The following is an 18083-nucleotide window of genomic DNA, read 5'->3' on the forward strand; positions in this document are numbered from 1 at the left end:
ACATGGACCAACTCCTCAGTGTCCCTCTCTCACCTGATTATTGATGAGATAAAGTGACGTGTGTGACTGTACATTCAAGATGAATGTATTATTATTAATAATGTTTAAGTCCTGTTGTGTGATTTGCATCAAGGACCTACGGAAGGTTGATGTGTGGGGGCGCTTTTACTATTTGCTGCTCATTCATGGCTGGAGACAGTCAAGCCCAGCCTTCCTGGAGTGGTCCAAATCTCTGAGGAGAATTCCTCAAAACACAGGGAATGAAAAAAGGGAGGGTGCACTTAATCTGTGCATTGGATGGAGAGTGTTAGTGTGGGGGTGGGGGTGGGGGGTCTTCCAGATGGGACAGAGACACCCAGCCGTGTTTCCCAATGCACAGTAGAAGAGTTTATTCAAAAACAATGCATTCAGTACTGTGTTTGGCACATGAGGCAATGAGGCAGGCATGGTCACATGGAGCAGGTGCATCTGGGGAGACGTCGAAGCAGATCATTGCGTTCTCTTCACACGCTACAGTCACAAGATACACACGATTACCTCTACAAAAGAAAGTCATCCTTGTTTACCAAGAAGGTGGAAGGTATTTACATGTTCCTCAGTCCAGCAGTGCTGGCTCCTTTCAGGTCTCCGTGGCCCTGTCCATCTGGCACCTTGTTTCTCAGGGCAGCTGAGGCTGCCCGTCAAAGGAGATAGGAGTCTGATCCGAAGGGCCGCAGCTTCTCCCCAAGAGCAAGAGTGCTTCTGATGTAGTTGAGAAGGAGTGAAGTCTTCAATGCCAGTCTCTCAGCATAAAATGACGTTTTCCAAAATAAATGCATCAAGTGTGTGAGGGGAGGGCTCTATGTTATGACAATATAAGAAGCATTTTTCCCTGATGCATGCTTCTTGCTCTTTTCTTTAATTTACATTCACTGTTCTCCCACCTTTTGGTTTCATCATCACTCTGAAAAGAGCTTTGTTCCTCCTTCTACAGTGGTATAACATTCTTTAAAAAGATGCTGAAATGAAACTGTGAAACCAAGTAGGTCAAGTGAGAAAAGATATCACAAACATTCTTTTGTCTTGATTTCTGATTTATGCTTTACAATGGATTGTCAGCTTCCCATCTAAAGAATGGAGGCAGCATGGTGTGCTGGAGTAGAATCAGTGGTTGGGAGACCCCGACTCTAACTGCAGTTAACTAGCTGGGCAGCTAAATCATTTCCCAGTTTCTGGACCTCAGCTGTCTCATCTCCTTGTTGAAGATGTTGATCTGGAATCTAGACCTGAGATAATGTCTAGACCTGTGAGGTTCTGCTCTGCACGTAGTTGACTCTCCTATGTGAGTGCATGATGCTGCATGGTTATGTTTCAGTATTTTTGTTCTGTGTCCTGGGAGAATTTCAGCGCTGATTGCTGATGGTTGGTGATTGGATCTCAACTCATCAACAAACCCCTCCCCAGGGCTCTTGGCTGTAAGGCTGCTTTTCGCATAATAAGGGCTTAGATTTGGATTTTGAAATGTAGTTAAAGGGTGTTTAGACATGGAGACCAATTATTCTAAGTCTTGCAGAATGATCTAGATTCCAGATTTCAGAGGGAAACCTCCCCTTTCCTTTTTGTAAGTACTTCAGTGACTTTATTCCACATCTGCACATTGATCAAACCTCTCTCCCGTCATCTACCATTTTTTCTAACCTACTTCCCTAGCTAAAAATATTGTGGGAGTGACTGGTTCCTCAAGGCTGGTTTTGCTGTGAATTTGTTCATAATAAAATGGGGCCTACTGTCAAGTCCTTTCTGCTTGTAGCTATGGACTTATCTCTTTGGTGTCCAGAAAAAAGCCAGGGGATGAAGGTATATTTTTTGCTGAGGCTACAGGCAATTTGTTGAGTATAGAAAAACATCTGAACATATACCTGATTTATTTACAACAAAATGTAGCTTATTCAGTATAAAGAAGCAAGCTCATTTCAATGACTGCTAAAGAGTACAGAAAACAGAAGGCTACTCTGGCCTTTTAAACTTAAGATAGACAATGTTTCAGTTGAGTTTCAAACATTTGTAGTCTAGAAATGCCTTACAGACCCTGAAGGATATTTTACTACAGTAAGGAAAGTAGATTTTCCCTGTTATGATCTAATTTTGATTTACTACATACAGAATGAAAGCCTGTGTCCACTTATCATGTTTGAGGAATTAAATACTCTTTTTCGAGTGTTGCCTTCCAAAGGATTGAATCAAATCCACCTAAGAATGATTTCCATCAGAAAAATCTTTAATTTGCAAACAAAGCTTGTTTTGTGGTTCACCAGAGTGTCTGATTTCTAAACACTCTGTGAAGTAGGGCATTCACTTACAGCTAGTGGGAGGAAGAAGGAAAGTTGTAGTACTATTGCTCAATGCCCAGGGGACTACAGTGGCCAAACGTTTGTTGGTAGGTTTTCTCAGGGTCCAGCCTTACGCTAGCATAGCTAAGGGCGGCATCACATGATGTCTTCCTCTACAAAGTTTATCCAGTGGTGTTCCTAACTGTGGTCTTTATTGCCCATTAGAAACTTTTTGTGGGCAAAAAAAGCCCAGCTGAGTGCATACTCAAGCCTTGGGCATGAGACTTAGCAGATTTCCCTTAATGGGGTAGAGACATTTGAACCATGGAGCCTCTCCAGGTGTGGCGGGACTAGGTAAGCCTACTGGTTGTTTGTTCTTCCCCTGCTCCTGTGCAGGCACTGATTTCTGGGTGCTGTGTCAGAGAATGAGAAGCAAGTGGACAGGGAAAATTAGAGATTTGGGGAAACAGGCAATGGACCATAGGATATGAGAAAAGATCAGCCAAAAATGGTTTCAACTGGCAGTTAAATTACAGGATGTATACCTGGAAGCTCAACCATGGCGGGTAGTCTCCCAGAGGACTGAGTGGCCTGTTGAGAGGTTCCTAAGAGTCACATGGCTAGGAAATATTTTGCACACCTTAGAGTCCTTAGCCTCAAGGACCCAATAATATACTAAAAATTAGTAGATCTAACCAAAGTAGAAGTGCCTCCTTGCAGGGAGGGGGCACTTGGGAGTTTCTCCAAAGCCGCTGCGAGCCTCCCCTGTTTGGTTCTCTCGGACTCCGAAGATGCCCAGGCAGGGCTGTGCTGGAGCCAGCCCATAGTGGCTCCTGAAAAGCTGTTGTTACATATTCACCTGGTTGACAGCAAGTTAGGAGCTTGAAACTGTCTATGTTGAGAGTATTTATACCATGGGAATTGGCAAGTGCTACACAGGAGGGCTCCACCTTCTCCAGGGTCAGTTGTTAAATATTTAGCAGCACACCAAAGAGCTACAATTGTCTCAGAGTCCCACAGAAAGATAATCAAAGGAGCCCTTTAGCGTCTCTGATGATTAAAGGCTTTGCATGTGCACAGCTGGCAAAAGGAGCCTGGCCAAAACTTCACTAGCGCGGTGGCACCTTACCCAACAGAGGCTGATACATGGCAGCCAGTGATAGCTGCTTCAGTTAGTCTTAGAATTTTGACTTCTTGAATTTCCTTTTTTGATTGGTTTCGTTTTAACGTGAGGATCTTTGCATTTTGGGCGTTACCTATAGGTTGAGAAATCAGAACCCTTTAGGAATATTTTAGGCTCTGGGAATGACATCCAAGTAGAATCTGAATGAATCATTTAACTTCCCTGTTTCTCAGTCTGTCTGTTTGTAAAGATGAATGACCTGAGATCTGCCTCTTCGTTTGAAATATCAAAAGTGAAATATAAAGAGCTGGCCCTGGGGTAAAGTATATTAAAGCTATGTCCCTCACTTCAACTGTCTTCAGGCTTGTATCCATTCTGTCTAAATTAACCAGTTACTATTTGCTTACAAATTAGTGACAGGTCAGTTCAGCCAAAACAGTTGAATAGTTGAGTCACTAAGACTGTGTCTGTTATTGCCGTGTATTATGATAACTTCAAGGAACAGATGTGATACTAATTGCATGAGGAGTGATAAGCATTCAGCTACTTTGGTCAAAATGGTATATATGACTTTGCTATACATTATTTGTTTCCAAATGCTGGCAACATCAGAATCACCTGGGAATCTTTGTAAGCTTAGCTTATCCCAAGACATTCTGAGTCAAAGGTCTGGGGTGGGGCGCAAGAGTTGTGTTTTAAAGAGCTCCTCATGTCATACAGCTTTGTTTGCTGGTGGATCAGCAGCATAATCCAGGTCCTAACCCCATAACCCCATTGTAATCTTAGATTGGAGTCAGTTTTTCTGTGACAGCCTCTTCACTGTGATTCCACTGTAATTAACAACATGAGAATGGGCTTCATTGAGGGAAAAGAGCATCTATTAAAACACGTATCTTCAATAATAAGTCAACACAATAAAAACAAATTTTAGGAAATACTGTGTAATACAATAATTACATTCTAAAATGTTTCCCATTTCAAATGTTATATCTATGTGGCAAAGCAATCAGAGTGTGAGAGAGGCATATTTAGTCATTTTGGTCCTTGGTGTCAGTTCATCCGTGGCCTTGATTAATCGGGCCACAGAGCCCAGAGAGGTCAGCCAGGTGGCCCAGGGGGGTCTCTGGCACCTGTGCTGCTCCATCTGGGTTTTTCAGCCACATATGCACAGTCCCAGCAATCTTTGTAAGCAAAAGGACAGTTCTGCATATTCAGGGAGAAGTAGAGGCTTAACAGATACTTTTGCCTGGCACATTTAAACAATTAGAGGAAAAGGACTTAAGGATCCAGATTTATACAGAAAATCGTTTGGTCTGTTATTTTGCACATGAAAACTCAGCTCAACATTATTCGTTATTATTTGCACATCTTCTCAGCATATTGAACTAATTCAGTAATGCAAAGTCTGCTGTTGAAATTACTTACAATGTGGAAGGCATTGACAAAAGGTATTCCTTACCTTAACAGGCCCCAGCTGAAAATAAGACAAATGGAGCAACACAACAAGTGGGGTTTTTTTTTTTTTTTTTAGGTTAAATAAACTGAATAAAAAATTTAAAAAGAAGTACATAACTATTCTCAGTATTCAATTTTAAGTTGTGCATACATATTGCTAAAACAATGTTTTATAAGGTGAATACTGAATTACTGGATAAGATTCCAGCTGTCAAATGTGAACTGTTAGTAACTAAATTGTGATTTACCAGAATCATGATTTACCAAGTGGGTTTTCTCTCATTTCAGGGGAGAATGTAGGTTATTACCAATGGACTGTTGTATGCCTAGGCAATCATCTCCTTTACTGTTTTACATTGACAAATAAATATTTTTTGGGGGCGGGGAAGAGAATAAATTTTCCTCCTTTACAGTCTGGACTTATTTTCTGTGCCATGGGGACCCCAGACTAAAATACTTTCTTTTTGGGCCCATCTTCATTTAATGCTGATGAGGAGGAGATGAGGAGTCATACTTTTTCTACTGATTATGCAATGTTGGGAAAATCACTTAGCCTCTCTGTTCCTCCTTTGTAGCATCTCCTTTGTAGCATCAAGGATTTCTCATTTGTAGCATCAAGGATTAGGACTAGAGAAGCTGAAAGGCTCTTCCATTTGTGGTATCCTATGGTTCTACAATTCGTCCCTGCTTCCTCTGGCCTCAGGTCAACCTTTCTTTGCTGTCTGAGAGTGTCTAACAACTACTGTGTAGCCCAAAGTCAGAGGAAATGCTCTTCCCTTCCTTAGCTTCCCCACCAAATTAGGTTAATCATGGCACTCACATTCGTAGATAACTGGAGGCCCCGGGCACAAGGAGACTGGAGGAACCTCTCCCCTTACACGTCCTGGCTGGCAGCCCCATGGTCATGCGCCCGACATCAAGGTCACAGGCAAATGGTACCGCACTCATAGCACTTTTCAATGGTCAAGGACACTTGAGACACAGAAGCAAAGGCAGAGGAACTGTAAATGTCTTAATAATCAAATATGGGAAAGATTTCTGGGTGTGTGGGGAATTCTTGATACCTCATTTTAGCTCTCTATCCCCTGGTTTAAATGTCTGCACATGACTCTCAGAACAACCAATGAAAACTGGTTGAGGGACTGGCATTAAGCTGGTCACTAAATGTTTGTGGGCTTTTTTCTCCTCTGCAACTGACTTGGTCATTTGTGTTGGTATCATACATAGATGGCCTTGAGGGCTTAATGGTGGAATTTATTCCAATAGCTGAGGGTGAATTCTGCTGTGAGGATCCCAGACAAAAGGATGCACGTAGCCTAGAACCAATAAAGCAAGGGCAATGCACAAGCCAGGGGTTTGTATCTGAGCTGAACCAGAAAGGGGGATGCAATAGTCCTGTCTGCGTGTTTCACTGCTCTTGACCGCACAGCCCCGGAGTTCTGGTTACTTACACTACTGCCTTTCGAGTCAGGACTCAGGGGACCCGCCGACTCTTTTGGTCGCGACAGTGGTCATATAGATTTGATTTTTGAAACCGTCTTTAAAAACAAAAAGAGATTGTGAATGATCAGCTAGAGGCTGAGTTTCTCTATGCTGGAACTACAGGTCAAGGGCACAACAAACAAAAGAAGCAACAGTAAAAGCTGCCATATACTGAGTGCTTACTACAAGCTGAAAACTGGGATAGAAGCTTTACCCACATCCAGAGTCTCATTTTTCAAACAGGAGGGAGATAGGCTGTGCAGAAAGAATTTATAAGGTATGAGAATTGTGGTTAACCACTATGGCAGGGCTTGGGGCTTTCTTCAGAGATTTTTTAAGAAAAGGGAAAGGTGGTCTTTTGGATCAGTTCCAGGATGTCCTGCCTGGCAACAGGATAAGCCTGATCTCTAAGCCCTCTGGTTCTGGGAAACAAGCCTGTTTCTTCAGTATTCTGAGTTCTTGTGAAAGCGACAGATGAAATGGTGTTGGGAGATGGAAAAATCCTCTCACTCTGATGTTAAGATGGAGGCAAGAGTGATGTGAGATGTAAAATGTCTTCCTGAACTTGAAAAGACAAAAAAAAAACCCAAACCAAAAAAACAAAAACAAAAACAAAAAACAAACGAACAAAAAACCCCAAACCAAAAATGGCATTATGATGAGGTCTACCATAGAACAATGAACTGTTTTTAGGGATTTTGGTCTTTTGGTCTTTTAACCTGCCTGGTTCAATGTGTCTACATATTTATATTTAGTGAAATCTAATGGGCACATTGGGATTAAAACTCCAGAGTCAGGATCTGGCCCATGTAACGTTGGCATTAATATCACTTAGCTGTAACCAAATGAACTAAGTGCTTAGGAAGAGCCAACTAAACAATTCTGTCAGTTATCAATCTCGCAGTGACCCTAACAGAGCACAGCATGAGCACTGGAGTACTGTCCTCTTTAAAGTGACAGGAAACATGAGGTGGTTTTGATGCCCATCAAATTATACCAGTGAATTTAAAAATGTTTTTTTACTGTCTCACCTTCTAATTATTTCAAGTATTGAGCTGTGTTAGTGTTTCCCATTCCGAAACATCTATTCCTATTTCTTCCTGTCTGTTTGGATTGCCATTCATATAGCATTGTAAGATGTGTCACAATTGGTAACACATTTGAACCCATACGGTTTTTCTTTCACTAGTTAATATCTGGATCAATGTGAGCTGCTCTGATGAGCTTTCTGAAAAACATGAGGATAAGACAGCTCCCCTTTAGGACCAGGAGGCAGATGAGCATAAGAACTATGTCTTTCCTTACTGCATTTGGTTTAACTCTGGGCATGATGATACCTTCCCAAAGAGGGACAGTGAGCTGATTACTGAACTACAGCAATTATTTTAAACAGCATTTGTAACATTACAAGCAATCTAGGCTGAGATTTCTGGAAAAGAACAAGCTACCCCACCCAGATGTATTACAAATGTGCTTGACTGGCATTTGGAAAGAAGAAAGAAACTCTTATTAAAATTTAACGTCAACTTGGCCAGACTTTGGGCTGAACTGGAAGAACAAAGTGCTGCTCAGTGAAAACCCAGGAGTGGGAGTGATGTGATTTCTACTTCTGAGGCTGATATAATAAAAAAAGAAAATAGCCAACTAATTACTTCATGCCAGGTCTACACAGCTCAAATTCCAAGGGTTATTTTGTACCAAATCTTCCTATTACCCAATGGTTTTTCCTTATGAAATGCTTAATTTTTAGGTATACAGATTTTATTTCATTTTTAGATATACAGATTTAGATATACAGATTTCAGTGGAAAAAGGGACTATCCAGTGTCTACAATTGTCTTGAAGAGAACAAATGGTTCTGAGTGGTGCTGGTGGACACAATGATACTGAAGATGACCTCCCCTCAGCCCTAGTCACGGGGTGCCTGTCCTGGTCAACTTCAGATCTTCTATTTTGCTCTAACCCTCCTGGTTTTCAAAGACTCTGAATGGGCACCATGGTTACAACGCTTTAGGGCATACGGGGATTCCATAACAACTTCTAAGCGTTCTTCTTCCTTTTCCTCTGTATGTTCCAGGCTCTTAAGCTGACTCATTGCCTCTATATTCTGAGAGAATTCCCAGCCCAGTGCTTGGGTTGAGATTGTGGGAGGCACTAAATTCAGGCTGGAATACTCTTGCAGATGTGGCAATAGAATGATTTGCCATAATAGCACTCATGTCAAAAGATGCAATGCCACCCATGACAAAAATTTTCTTTGTGATTAGTGAAAGATGCACTGCAGTATATGCCACTCACCACAGAGGGACCGTTCTGCTGTAGAATGACTGCGCGGACCAGTGAGAACTTCATAAGAGGCATTTCTTATAAAAGAAATCCTAAGGGGACCCATCATGATTTGGTCAGTTTGTCATGAAACATCAAAGTTACCCAGAGCCTTGAACACATCAGACGAGTACAGATTGCAACACATACAAGCAAAGCTAATTTAATATGATTCCTAGCAAATTATTAAACTCCACAGTGGTGGGGCAGGGGGTTTGTAGGGAAAGAGATCGAGAACGACAGGGAGAAAAGAGAGAGTGAGAGATGAGATATGCTAACGATTTTTGTTTGTTTCCGTTTTGAAGAGTCTGATCCCACCCAGGCAAAACTGAAATCCTGCCCAAACTGGCCAGAGGCCTGTGACTATGAGGACTGTATCTCAAAGCTGAGGGAACTACAGCTCTAGTCCTCATAAAAAACGGGAGGCAGTTTATTATCAAAATACAAACACGAAAATACTTCAAACCATTTCATTAGCAGCATAGTTCCAAATGCAACATTCCCTTTATCAATCAAGTTTGAGTCATGTGGCTTCGTTTGTCTTGCCAAGACCCTTAAAAGAGCAGTGCAAAAGAGGGAGAGACATCTTTCCTTTTAAATGGCAGACAATCTTTATAAGGAATTCTCTAGGGTTCTATTCTGAAGACTATTCCATTTGATTTGGGGCACTTTTTAAATGGCCATTTGGCACTTTCTGTTCAAAGTCTTAGGCACAGTGTGACAGAGTCAGCTTGGTGAGCCCTTCCCCATGCATTCGGTACAGCAGCTGGAACTCGGCAGGCAGCTGGTGTGACTCCTGCCACTTGGTGGTAAATTTGGTTCCTTTTTTGTCATAGTAATGGTATGGAAGATCTTCCCTTGTGTTGGGGTCAAATCCAAAAGGCCAAAATCCATACAAGTGGATCTCTTCACATATTGCTGATGCAAGGGTGTACATAAGAATACCTGTGCTCAGCCGTTTGGGTGACAAATGTTTGTTTTTCCAGTACCTGCGGAATAATAAGTACATGTGGATTCAGAGGCCAGTGTTGGTTTCAGTCCGATAAGGTCACCGTGACTGGGCCGGGAGGTGGATTTGTATATGGAAGTTAAAGAGTACTTGCCTTTTTCTCCTCCCCCGCAAACAGTACTGGCTTTGAATCTATCTTTTAGACCACAGAACAACTCAGGGCACTATTGGGAACATAACTCGTGAGACCCAGGGCAAAACGCAAATGTGGGCCCTTCCTTCAAAACTCACTGATATTTTCAAGAGGGTGATAGCGGAGCATTAAACCAGGCACTGGAGGCTTCTGAGCACAGCTTCCGGGTGACCATATGGGCTGTGCATGGTCGATGCCAGCCTGCCTCTCGGCTGTCCTAAGGAGTGGTGGCTCTGGCTGGGTGGTGACACCACAGAAGGCCAGCAGGGAGAATGACCCTGCTTCTCATACACAAAGGGCCCTGGGAAGTAGGGAGGAGGTCGTTTACTCTACGGGCACCTCCTGTGTCACTTTCTTACCCACATCTAGAGATTAAATCCTTCTTCTTTGGTCTGGAGAGAGTGTGGGGACTTATTTTTCTGTACCTTCTTGTAAAAGGTCATACTCCCTGTTCCATTGGTGTCTAGCTAGGGGGTCCTGAGCCCTCCTTTAGCATGGCAGGGCCTAAGAAAAGTATTTAAACATTTTCTGAATTAAAAAAATGCTAAATTATGGCTGTTTTTCCTTCATATTTGGACAGTAATTTGAAGCCTTCCTACCTATACTACCACATATTTGAGACTGCAGGGAGTGTGTGTGTGTGTGTGTGTGTGCGTGTGTGTGTTTGTCTATCATTGGCTATGCAGCAAAATTAAACTCTTCATGAATCAGGTTTCTACGGACTACATTTCCTTAGAGTTTTCATTGAACCAATGTGTTTGGTTCAAGCTTGAGTGGCTGTGAAGCATCACGGCATCATGGCTAACTCCATGGCCCTTCAGAAAAACTGGGGCAGGGTAGGCCACACAGGCCAGTTTCCTGAAGTTTCAAAGCATGGGTAGTTCCTTCTTTACTACACATAGATCTTTCCCCATTCCAGTTGAAATTTAAAAGTTTAGTCTTGGTTTTCTTACCTAAGGAGTTAGAATGACTTCTGACAATTCTTTTGGCATGGCTGAACTTAAATAAAGCAAGAGGGGAGCAAAATAAGGAGGTCAAAGACCACAGGAGGACAGGTTAGCTGGAAGCCTGGCTTCTAATTCTGTTTTTGCCCATTTTGGGCAGTGACACTGCGTAAATAACTCCTTTTCTTTGTACCTCAGTTGACTCATCTTTAAACTTAGGAGTTGGGCTACATTACCCCTCAAAAAGATGACCATACATCCTGAGAAACTAGGATAGTTCCCAATTTTGTTTGTTATCCTGCTGTCATTGTTAATAGCACCTTCTTTCTCTCAAAGACAAAGCTCCAGTTTGGGCTATACATTATGGTCCTAACCCTACCTGTTAGATACATACTACTTTATTAGATGGTGATTCCTCCTTCTGTGAGAGGTCAACTAAACAGATCTTAAGTTTGGGAGACTTTAGAGGACTACCAGTCCTCCCAGAACCCACTTTAACTTGTAGGATGATCTGGACAGTATGTTAGGGCATGGAGGCTACTTGCATAGAGGAAATTAGAGTTGAGGCAGTTTCCCCAGATGATTTAAAGAAAAATGAATCTTACAATTAATTTTGCTTTATAAAATGCCCTGGACTAGTGGCTCCCAATTCTGACTACATATTAGAATCATCTGGGGAGTTATTAAGAAAAACAGGTACCTGGGCCCTTCCCTTCCCACCTCCAGATAAATTACATTAGAATCCCTTAAAGTAGAGCCCAGGCAACAGTATTTTTTAAAGTTCTCCAGGTGATTCTAATGTATAGCCAGAATTAAGACTCATCAGAATAGGTGAAAATATTGCATTTCTGGTCAATCTCTCTATCAAATTATAAGGGATAACAACAAGCTAATAAAATACCCTTCACATGTTTTGGCACTAAAATCCCAAATGATAAAGGCCAATTATACAATTTATGATTTACCTAGGTGGTTTTCTAATTTTGGACATTGACAAAACTCCCAAATATCAAATAAAAAGGGACATTTTAAGTCAGTTGCATCTTTTTAGAAAACTGCTTGGTTTGTCTAATTCCGCCATTGGCATTATGGGGACCTAGCCATCCATTTAAAGAAAATTCTTGATTTTTGGTGATTTCCATGACTGCCTGTTAGGCTTATCACCAAGGAAGGAGACAGGGAATAGAGAGGGGAGGCTGATGAAACACCAGTCCCCCCATTTGGCACTCTGTTACCAGCAGGGGGTAGAAGATTGAACTTCTTACCTAGAATGCTTCATTCTTTCATTACAAAAATATAAGAGTTTGCCCAAAATTGCTAAGCTAACCACAAGAAGTAACTAATCGGATACCTCCCACCCCCAAGAGATTACAATATTGATCTGCCATCTGGTGGGGTAAGACTTAAAGGCAATAAAATATACCCACCTGTTGACATGTTGCATTATATTTCCAGGCCAAGCCAATTGGACCTTTAACTGACCTCTGTGTTCAACAAAAAAGTCAACTAATGTCCTGGTAACAGTTGCTGAAGTGTGGAAGAAAAATGCAGGGATCCAAAGAATGGCCCCATCGAGCTTTTTTAAACTGAGGAAAAAGTTGTTACGGTCCTGAATGGTCAAGAGATTGTTGTAATATTTTTCCAGAATGCTGGGGTTGAAGGTGGTAAGGTTGGTTTTCCTTCCAACATCTCTTTGGAAAGCCTCCGTAGGGGCGAAATTGCAACGGAAAACAAAATCTGACTTATCTATTTCTTGTCCACACCGGCTCCCTGTCAGGATCCCACTATTTCCAACCACAGCACAAATATTAAAATGCTTATTCACAATGGGTGACACATCTGGAAGCAGTGATCGGAAGTTATTGCTAATAGAGAAAACATATTTATGGCTGGAATAATCATAGTGCATCAGTTGTCCGATCCGAACACTATTCTTGGTCAAAGAAAAATTTTTTATTACATCGACATGCTGAAGAATTTCTTGCCTAAAATGAAAAGAAATTCATTAAATGCATCCCATTCAAAAGAATTGACTTTCCATCTTATGTCTTATGCTGCCATTTCATTCAGACAAGAATCATAGGAACATTGTATCAAAAAAAGATTATACATTCATAATAATTGTGGTTGTTGGGGGAAGGACTGCTTCAGAATCTACAGACTAATTTCTCAGTCAAGTTCTGGATGTGCTAATTTCTCAGCCAAGTTCTGGATGTAATCCTTCAAGGCTTATAAATGTTGTAACTCACAGTTTTAGCTGCCATTCTTTGGTTTTCTGTTCTATATGAAAAGTGTATTTGATCAAGGGGAGGCATAGGCCGAACTATGTTAGAAAATACAGGGAGACAATTTACACAGGCTCCAAAGAGCTCACATTAATGCACAAACATTGGTGACTTAGAGTTTGTAACTAGGGACTACTTGTTTGCTATTGGACTGCAGTGTTCAAGGAATATCAAATATCGCTGGTGTCCAAATAAGAGCCAAATAGATATGAGTCAGTATAGTACTATCTATTATTAAAATATGGAAATGGTAGTATCAGTGAGTGTAGTTGAATATTTAATAGAAATGAGATGATAATCTCATTAAGGTCCTTTGAATAATGAAATGGGAGTATTTTTCTACTTGATTATATAGAAACACAATTTAGTTGGAGTAACTTAATCCTTAGAAAAAGACCCTGGAAATGTGTGTATATTGTAAGAATTCAGAGGATAAACAAGGCAAGGGTGATACTTAGCACTAATTTCAGGTTACTTTCATGTTGAGCTTTAAGTAAAATTAAGCATTTCCTCTTAAAACTTCAGCTATTTAAAATATTTAAGAAAGACCAGTAACATGTTACTTCGCTATTAATTCTAAGAAATCACATTGTGAATTTCCAGTGTATTTTGCCTAAAAAATAGCAGGATTGAAAATAGATGTTGTGTATATCATCACTTTACCTGGAATTTTATTTTAAAAAATTACTTCATTTGTCAAAGTATAAAGCAACATAATCTAAAACTTCCAAAGTTACCAATGCTGGTCTTTACAAACTATTCTTTACCTGTTATAAAAGAAAATTTAAAATGATACTGGGAAAATTAATTAAAGACTACTTAATAAGTGGATTGAAAGGAGGTAAGTTTTGAGAAAAAAATACTGTTTTGACTGGTCATTTGGGTCACATGGCCTAGTGTGGGAAGGAAACTTTTATTCAGTTAGGAACATATTTTGGGGAAGGTATAATGCATACTACCATTAAATATTTCCGGGTTGTCTATAAAATTAATATTGGACTAAAAACCCAATAGTTTAAAAGAAAGGCACTTCTGTGGTTTTCATATTAATCAATTATTGTCATGGAGTAATTTCTAATTAAACAGTTTCAAAAATTTTAATACTAATCACATGACTATTTCAGCTTTTCAAGTAAACAACATTTTCATGACACCATAGATACCTAGTGACTTTGTTTTAATTCCGTCATTAGCTTAAAATAATAAAGAGTGTGGTAACTAGAAATGCTGAGACCAAACACAACCCTGTACATGAGTGGTAAAATAAGTATGTGTAAAATAAGTATTCACACCCCTAATGAATACACTAGATGGCTCACATTCCATTTAGCAGCATAATAATCCCACCAAGAAGGAAGGAGTAAGGACTTATCTGGGGTTGCTAAGAGTAGACCAGAATCACTCAAGATAATAAATTTGAATAAATCTCATCCTTCTTCCCCAACACATGCACACACACACACACACACATCCCATACATACATACACATAAACTCCCTCACGTATAAACAAGGCTGTTACAAGACAACCTATAAAAATGATGTTGGGTAGCTTTTACAGTATGTTAAAGTCTGTAAAGGTTTAATGAAAAAAATAGGTGAAACCAAAACAAAACCTTGCTTAAATACCTGCATATATTTGGGCCAAGATTTTCACTAGTAATTGATAGGGGCGGATTATAGTACTTGCTGTGTATTTCAGGGTGAGACAATTCTATTTTATTTCATTTTTAAATTTTTTTTTCTCAGAGAATGAAATGCATTATCGCATGGTCTTGATGCAATTAACTTTTTAAATTATTTATTTATTTATTTATTTATTTATTTATTTATTTATTTATTTATTTTTAGTAGATGGCTTTGGCAGTGTTACCCATGCATGTTAACTATAAATCATTGTTCTCAATTAAGCCCAAGTTAGGGTGGATATTGGAAATGCCTTTTTCTCTTCCATTCAGTTGGTCTTCTTGATGTTTTCTTTTTATGTGAGTGCACTACATACATAAGAAAGGGTTACCAATCAGCCTTTGTGCAGTCAGGCCGAGAGGACAACGCAAATAACACCTGAGGGTGGGGGATAGATTTTCGTTGTTTTGGATCATTTTGTTTTGTTTTGTTTTTTGAACTCCAGAATTCAAAAACACCTTTCAGACCTTTTCCCCCTATCCTACCTTTGATGTAAAAACGCTGTCCGATTAAATGTCCACTTAGAAGGTTTCTCTTGGAGTTCGTGGGTCAGAGAATTCGTAATGGGCACAAATGACGGATCTAGAAACTTCAGCGCAAACTGTGACCTGGAGAGGAGCATGAGTACACAGACAAAAGTGCTGGCCTCAGCTAGGGGAAGCCAAGGTAGCCATTAAAGCCCAGGCGACTTGGGGGGGAGGGGGGCACCTGGCGCACGCACTGGCTCCATCCCGCCTGAGCCTCTCTCATTTGGTCCACTCTCCGCTCCCACACACACCCAGGGGCAAAAAGAAAACTAGGGAAATCCGCCTCCATTGTCCATCCCTCCCGGTGCGGGAGAGACCATAAAATGGCCGTCTCGCGGAGAGCAGGGGCGGGAGCCCGGCGCACTGCTGGAGCCTGATGCGCCGTGAGGACCAGGGAGTCAGCACCGCGGACAGCGGCCGTGCCTCCGCTAGTCCGACCCGCGACGCCCCGGCTGTCCGGGTGAATTGATTTTTGGAGAAAGGGCAGAGGAAACCGGAGACCCAGGGGAAAACTGGGGGGTGGCTCCTCCCTTAACCTCTTACTTCCCGAGCCTAGTCTGGCTTTACTCCCTGTCCCCTGACTGGGGACTCCCGGAGGCCACAGGCCAGCTCCACTCTTCTGCCCGCGGACGGGTGGAGGGGGGGGCTTCTCTAGGTTCCGCACCTCCGGCCCGCCTGGACCACAGGTTGCAGATTGTATTTGACACCTGCCCCTCAGGAGGTCCTCCTGGGAGAGCTCCTAAATGTCACTGGTAGAGGCAGGGGTTCTCGATGAGTTGCGCCAAGCTGCGTCTGGCTCTTTACCAGTCCAGCCCCTCGCCCGGAGGTGAATTGGACCTGGGGCGAGGGTAGGCGGCCCTTAAGAGGCTCGCTTCCCGCAGAGGGCGGAGGAATTGCAGAAATCCCGGAAAGGGGTGGGGGTGGCAGCGGGGGAAAGGATCGAGGTAAAATACCCCAGGGGCTTCAGGAGAATAGACCCGCGGCATCATTTGATGGGGTGGGGCGTGGGGGAGAGGAGTGAGGACAGCGCAAGGGGAGTCCAGCGCCTGCGCCATTAAATCGGCCCTGGACCGCCGGGAGTCCGGCCGCGGAGTCTGCGGACGCTGCACCGGGAAGGCGCTCACCTCACGCACGTCCATCTCCCGGTTCAGCGCCCCCTCCTCTCCCTCCCCCCCCACACCTCGCCTCTCCCTACATCATCATTCTCCTTAAACCCTCCCCCCATTTTTGAAATGGGGGAAGGGATTCCGAGGAAGAATACGAGAAATGCAATCACATCGATTAGGACAACGGCTTTTAGGGGCTTTGGGTTAAAAAAAATAAAGGAGAGGGGGAAGGGAGAATCAGAGAGAGGAGTGGAAGGACCACGCAATTATCTTGCCCGAAGTGTGTCAGAGAAGCCAAAACACCACCCTGTTATCTCCCCCCCCCCAAATAAACCAGATACCCGAGGGCGCTCAAATAGAGGCCCGCACTCACCGGAATCCCGCGTGGAACATGTACATTCGGGGCGCCCCTGGGTTGGCGTACTTGGGAGTGGTGAAGATGTTCTCCTTTTTCAGGGACACGTAGCTGATGAGCGATAAAATCAGCAGGGCGACGCTTAGCATGACCAGTCCCAGCACACTGGCGACCCGGGCCATTTTGCAATTTCTCATCCCGGGCTGGGCTGGGATCAGGGGAAGCAGGGAAATCGGTCCATTGAGCGACCAGCAGCTCGCTGGCGTGTCAGTGTGTGTGAGTGTGTGTGTGTTCGCGCGCGCGTGTCAGCGTGTGTGGCGGGGGAGGGGAACCGGGCAGGGGAGCCGCGGAGGCCCGGGGGGGTGGGGAAGGGCAGGAGCCCTAGAGAGAAGCCGACCCCCAAGGCAGGGCCGAGCGGGGCCAGGAGGCTGGGCAGGAAGATGGAGGGTCTGCGCGGCGGCGTGGCGAAGGAGCGCGCCGCGCTGTGCGTCCCCGGCCGCCTGCTCAGGCTCCCCCGCGCGTTTCCAGCGAGGCTGCCATCTCCTCCGCCGCCTGTAAGATAAATGTGATTGGAATAATGTTACAGTTCGATCTGAGCACAGGATTTAATTAATGAACTCTAATCTCCCAAATAAGCAGGGGGAGGGGCAGAGAGAGAGGAGGGAAGAGGGGTGGCAGAGGGAGGGAATTGAGGCTGGAAGGCTGCAGCCCACGTCCACGGCTTCCCCGGGTGAGGGTTCGCGCGAGGAGGTGCCCGTGGCGAGACAGAAGCCCAAACTTGGTTCAACCGATCGTTCATTACTTTATAAATATATTACAGGATAGGGTGATAAACAACTGGACTTGCTGTCGTGGAGGTTATACACCAGCTGCGAGCTTCTCCTAGAGGCAGAGTGGTTTTAGGAAGACAGACATTTAAAAGCTTCTCTCCTCAGCACTGAGGCACCGCCCTGGGCCCCACAGGGTAGCACGTGCCCCAGCAAGCCAGCACCCCAGCCAAGAGGCCCTAACAGCTGCTGGGCCAGCCTGCCTTATGAGCGCTTAAAACCTCCCTAGAATTTTCCAGAATCTCTCCCCTATCCACTTCCTATGCCCACCACATACCTTGTTTCTCTCTAAAGGGTGGGCAGTGCCTAGCACAGTTGTGAGGTGAGCTGTGAGTGTGGAGGGCCTGGCTTCTCCTTCCCTGTCCTTGTCCAAGCACACAACAAGTGGTCAACTGGGCAGTGCCCCTGAGTTGACCAGGCCTGGAGCAATTCTCCCTCATTTAACTCTACACTGCCCAATTTCCTGACCCATCCCTAGGGCCAGGTCTTGGGGATGGGCCACTAACTTGGCCCTCTGT

General features: G+C 43.3%; 1 protein-coding gene across 1 annotated transcript; it reads right to left on the reverse strand.

Annotated features, from left to right (window-relative positions):
• Positions 1-303: 303 nt before the first annotated feature.
• Positions 304-17442, reverse strand: ST8SIA3 (ST8 alpha-N-acetyl-neuraminide alpha-2,8-sialyltransferase 3). Its single transcript, XM_006736930.3, has 4 exons — positions 16757-17442; positions 15236-15358; positions 12208-12765; positions 304-9683 (listed from the first exon to the last, which is right to left on the reverse strand). Exons 1-4 carry the CDS (start codon positions 16933-16935, stop codon positions 9401-9403), a joined length of 1143 nt encoding a protein of 380 aa, XP_006736993.1. The 5' UTR covers positions 16936-17442; the 3' UTR covers positions 304-9400.
• Between the last annotated feature and the right edge of the window lie 641 nt (positions 17443-18083).

Source organism: Leptonychotes weddellii, chromosome 13, assembly GCF_054177405.1.
Source record: "Leptonychotes weddellii isolate Sample4059 chromosome 13, ASM5417740v2, whole genome shotgun sequence".
Taxonomy (NCBI): domain Eukaryota; kingdom Metazoa; phylum Chordata; class Mammalia; order Carnivora; family Phocidae; genus Leptonychotes; species Leptonychotes weddellii.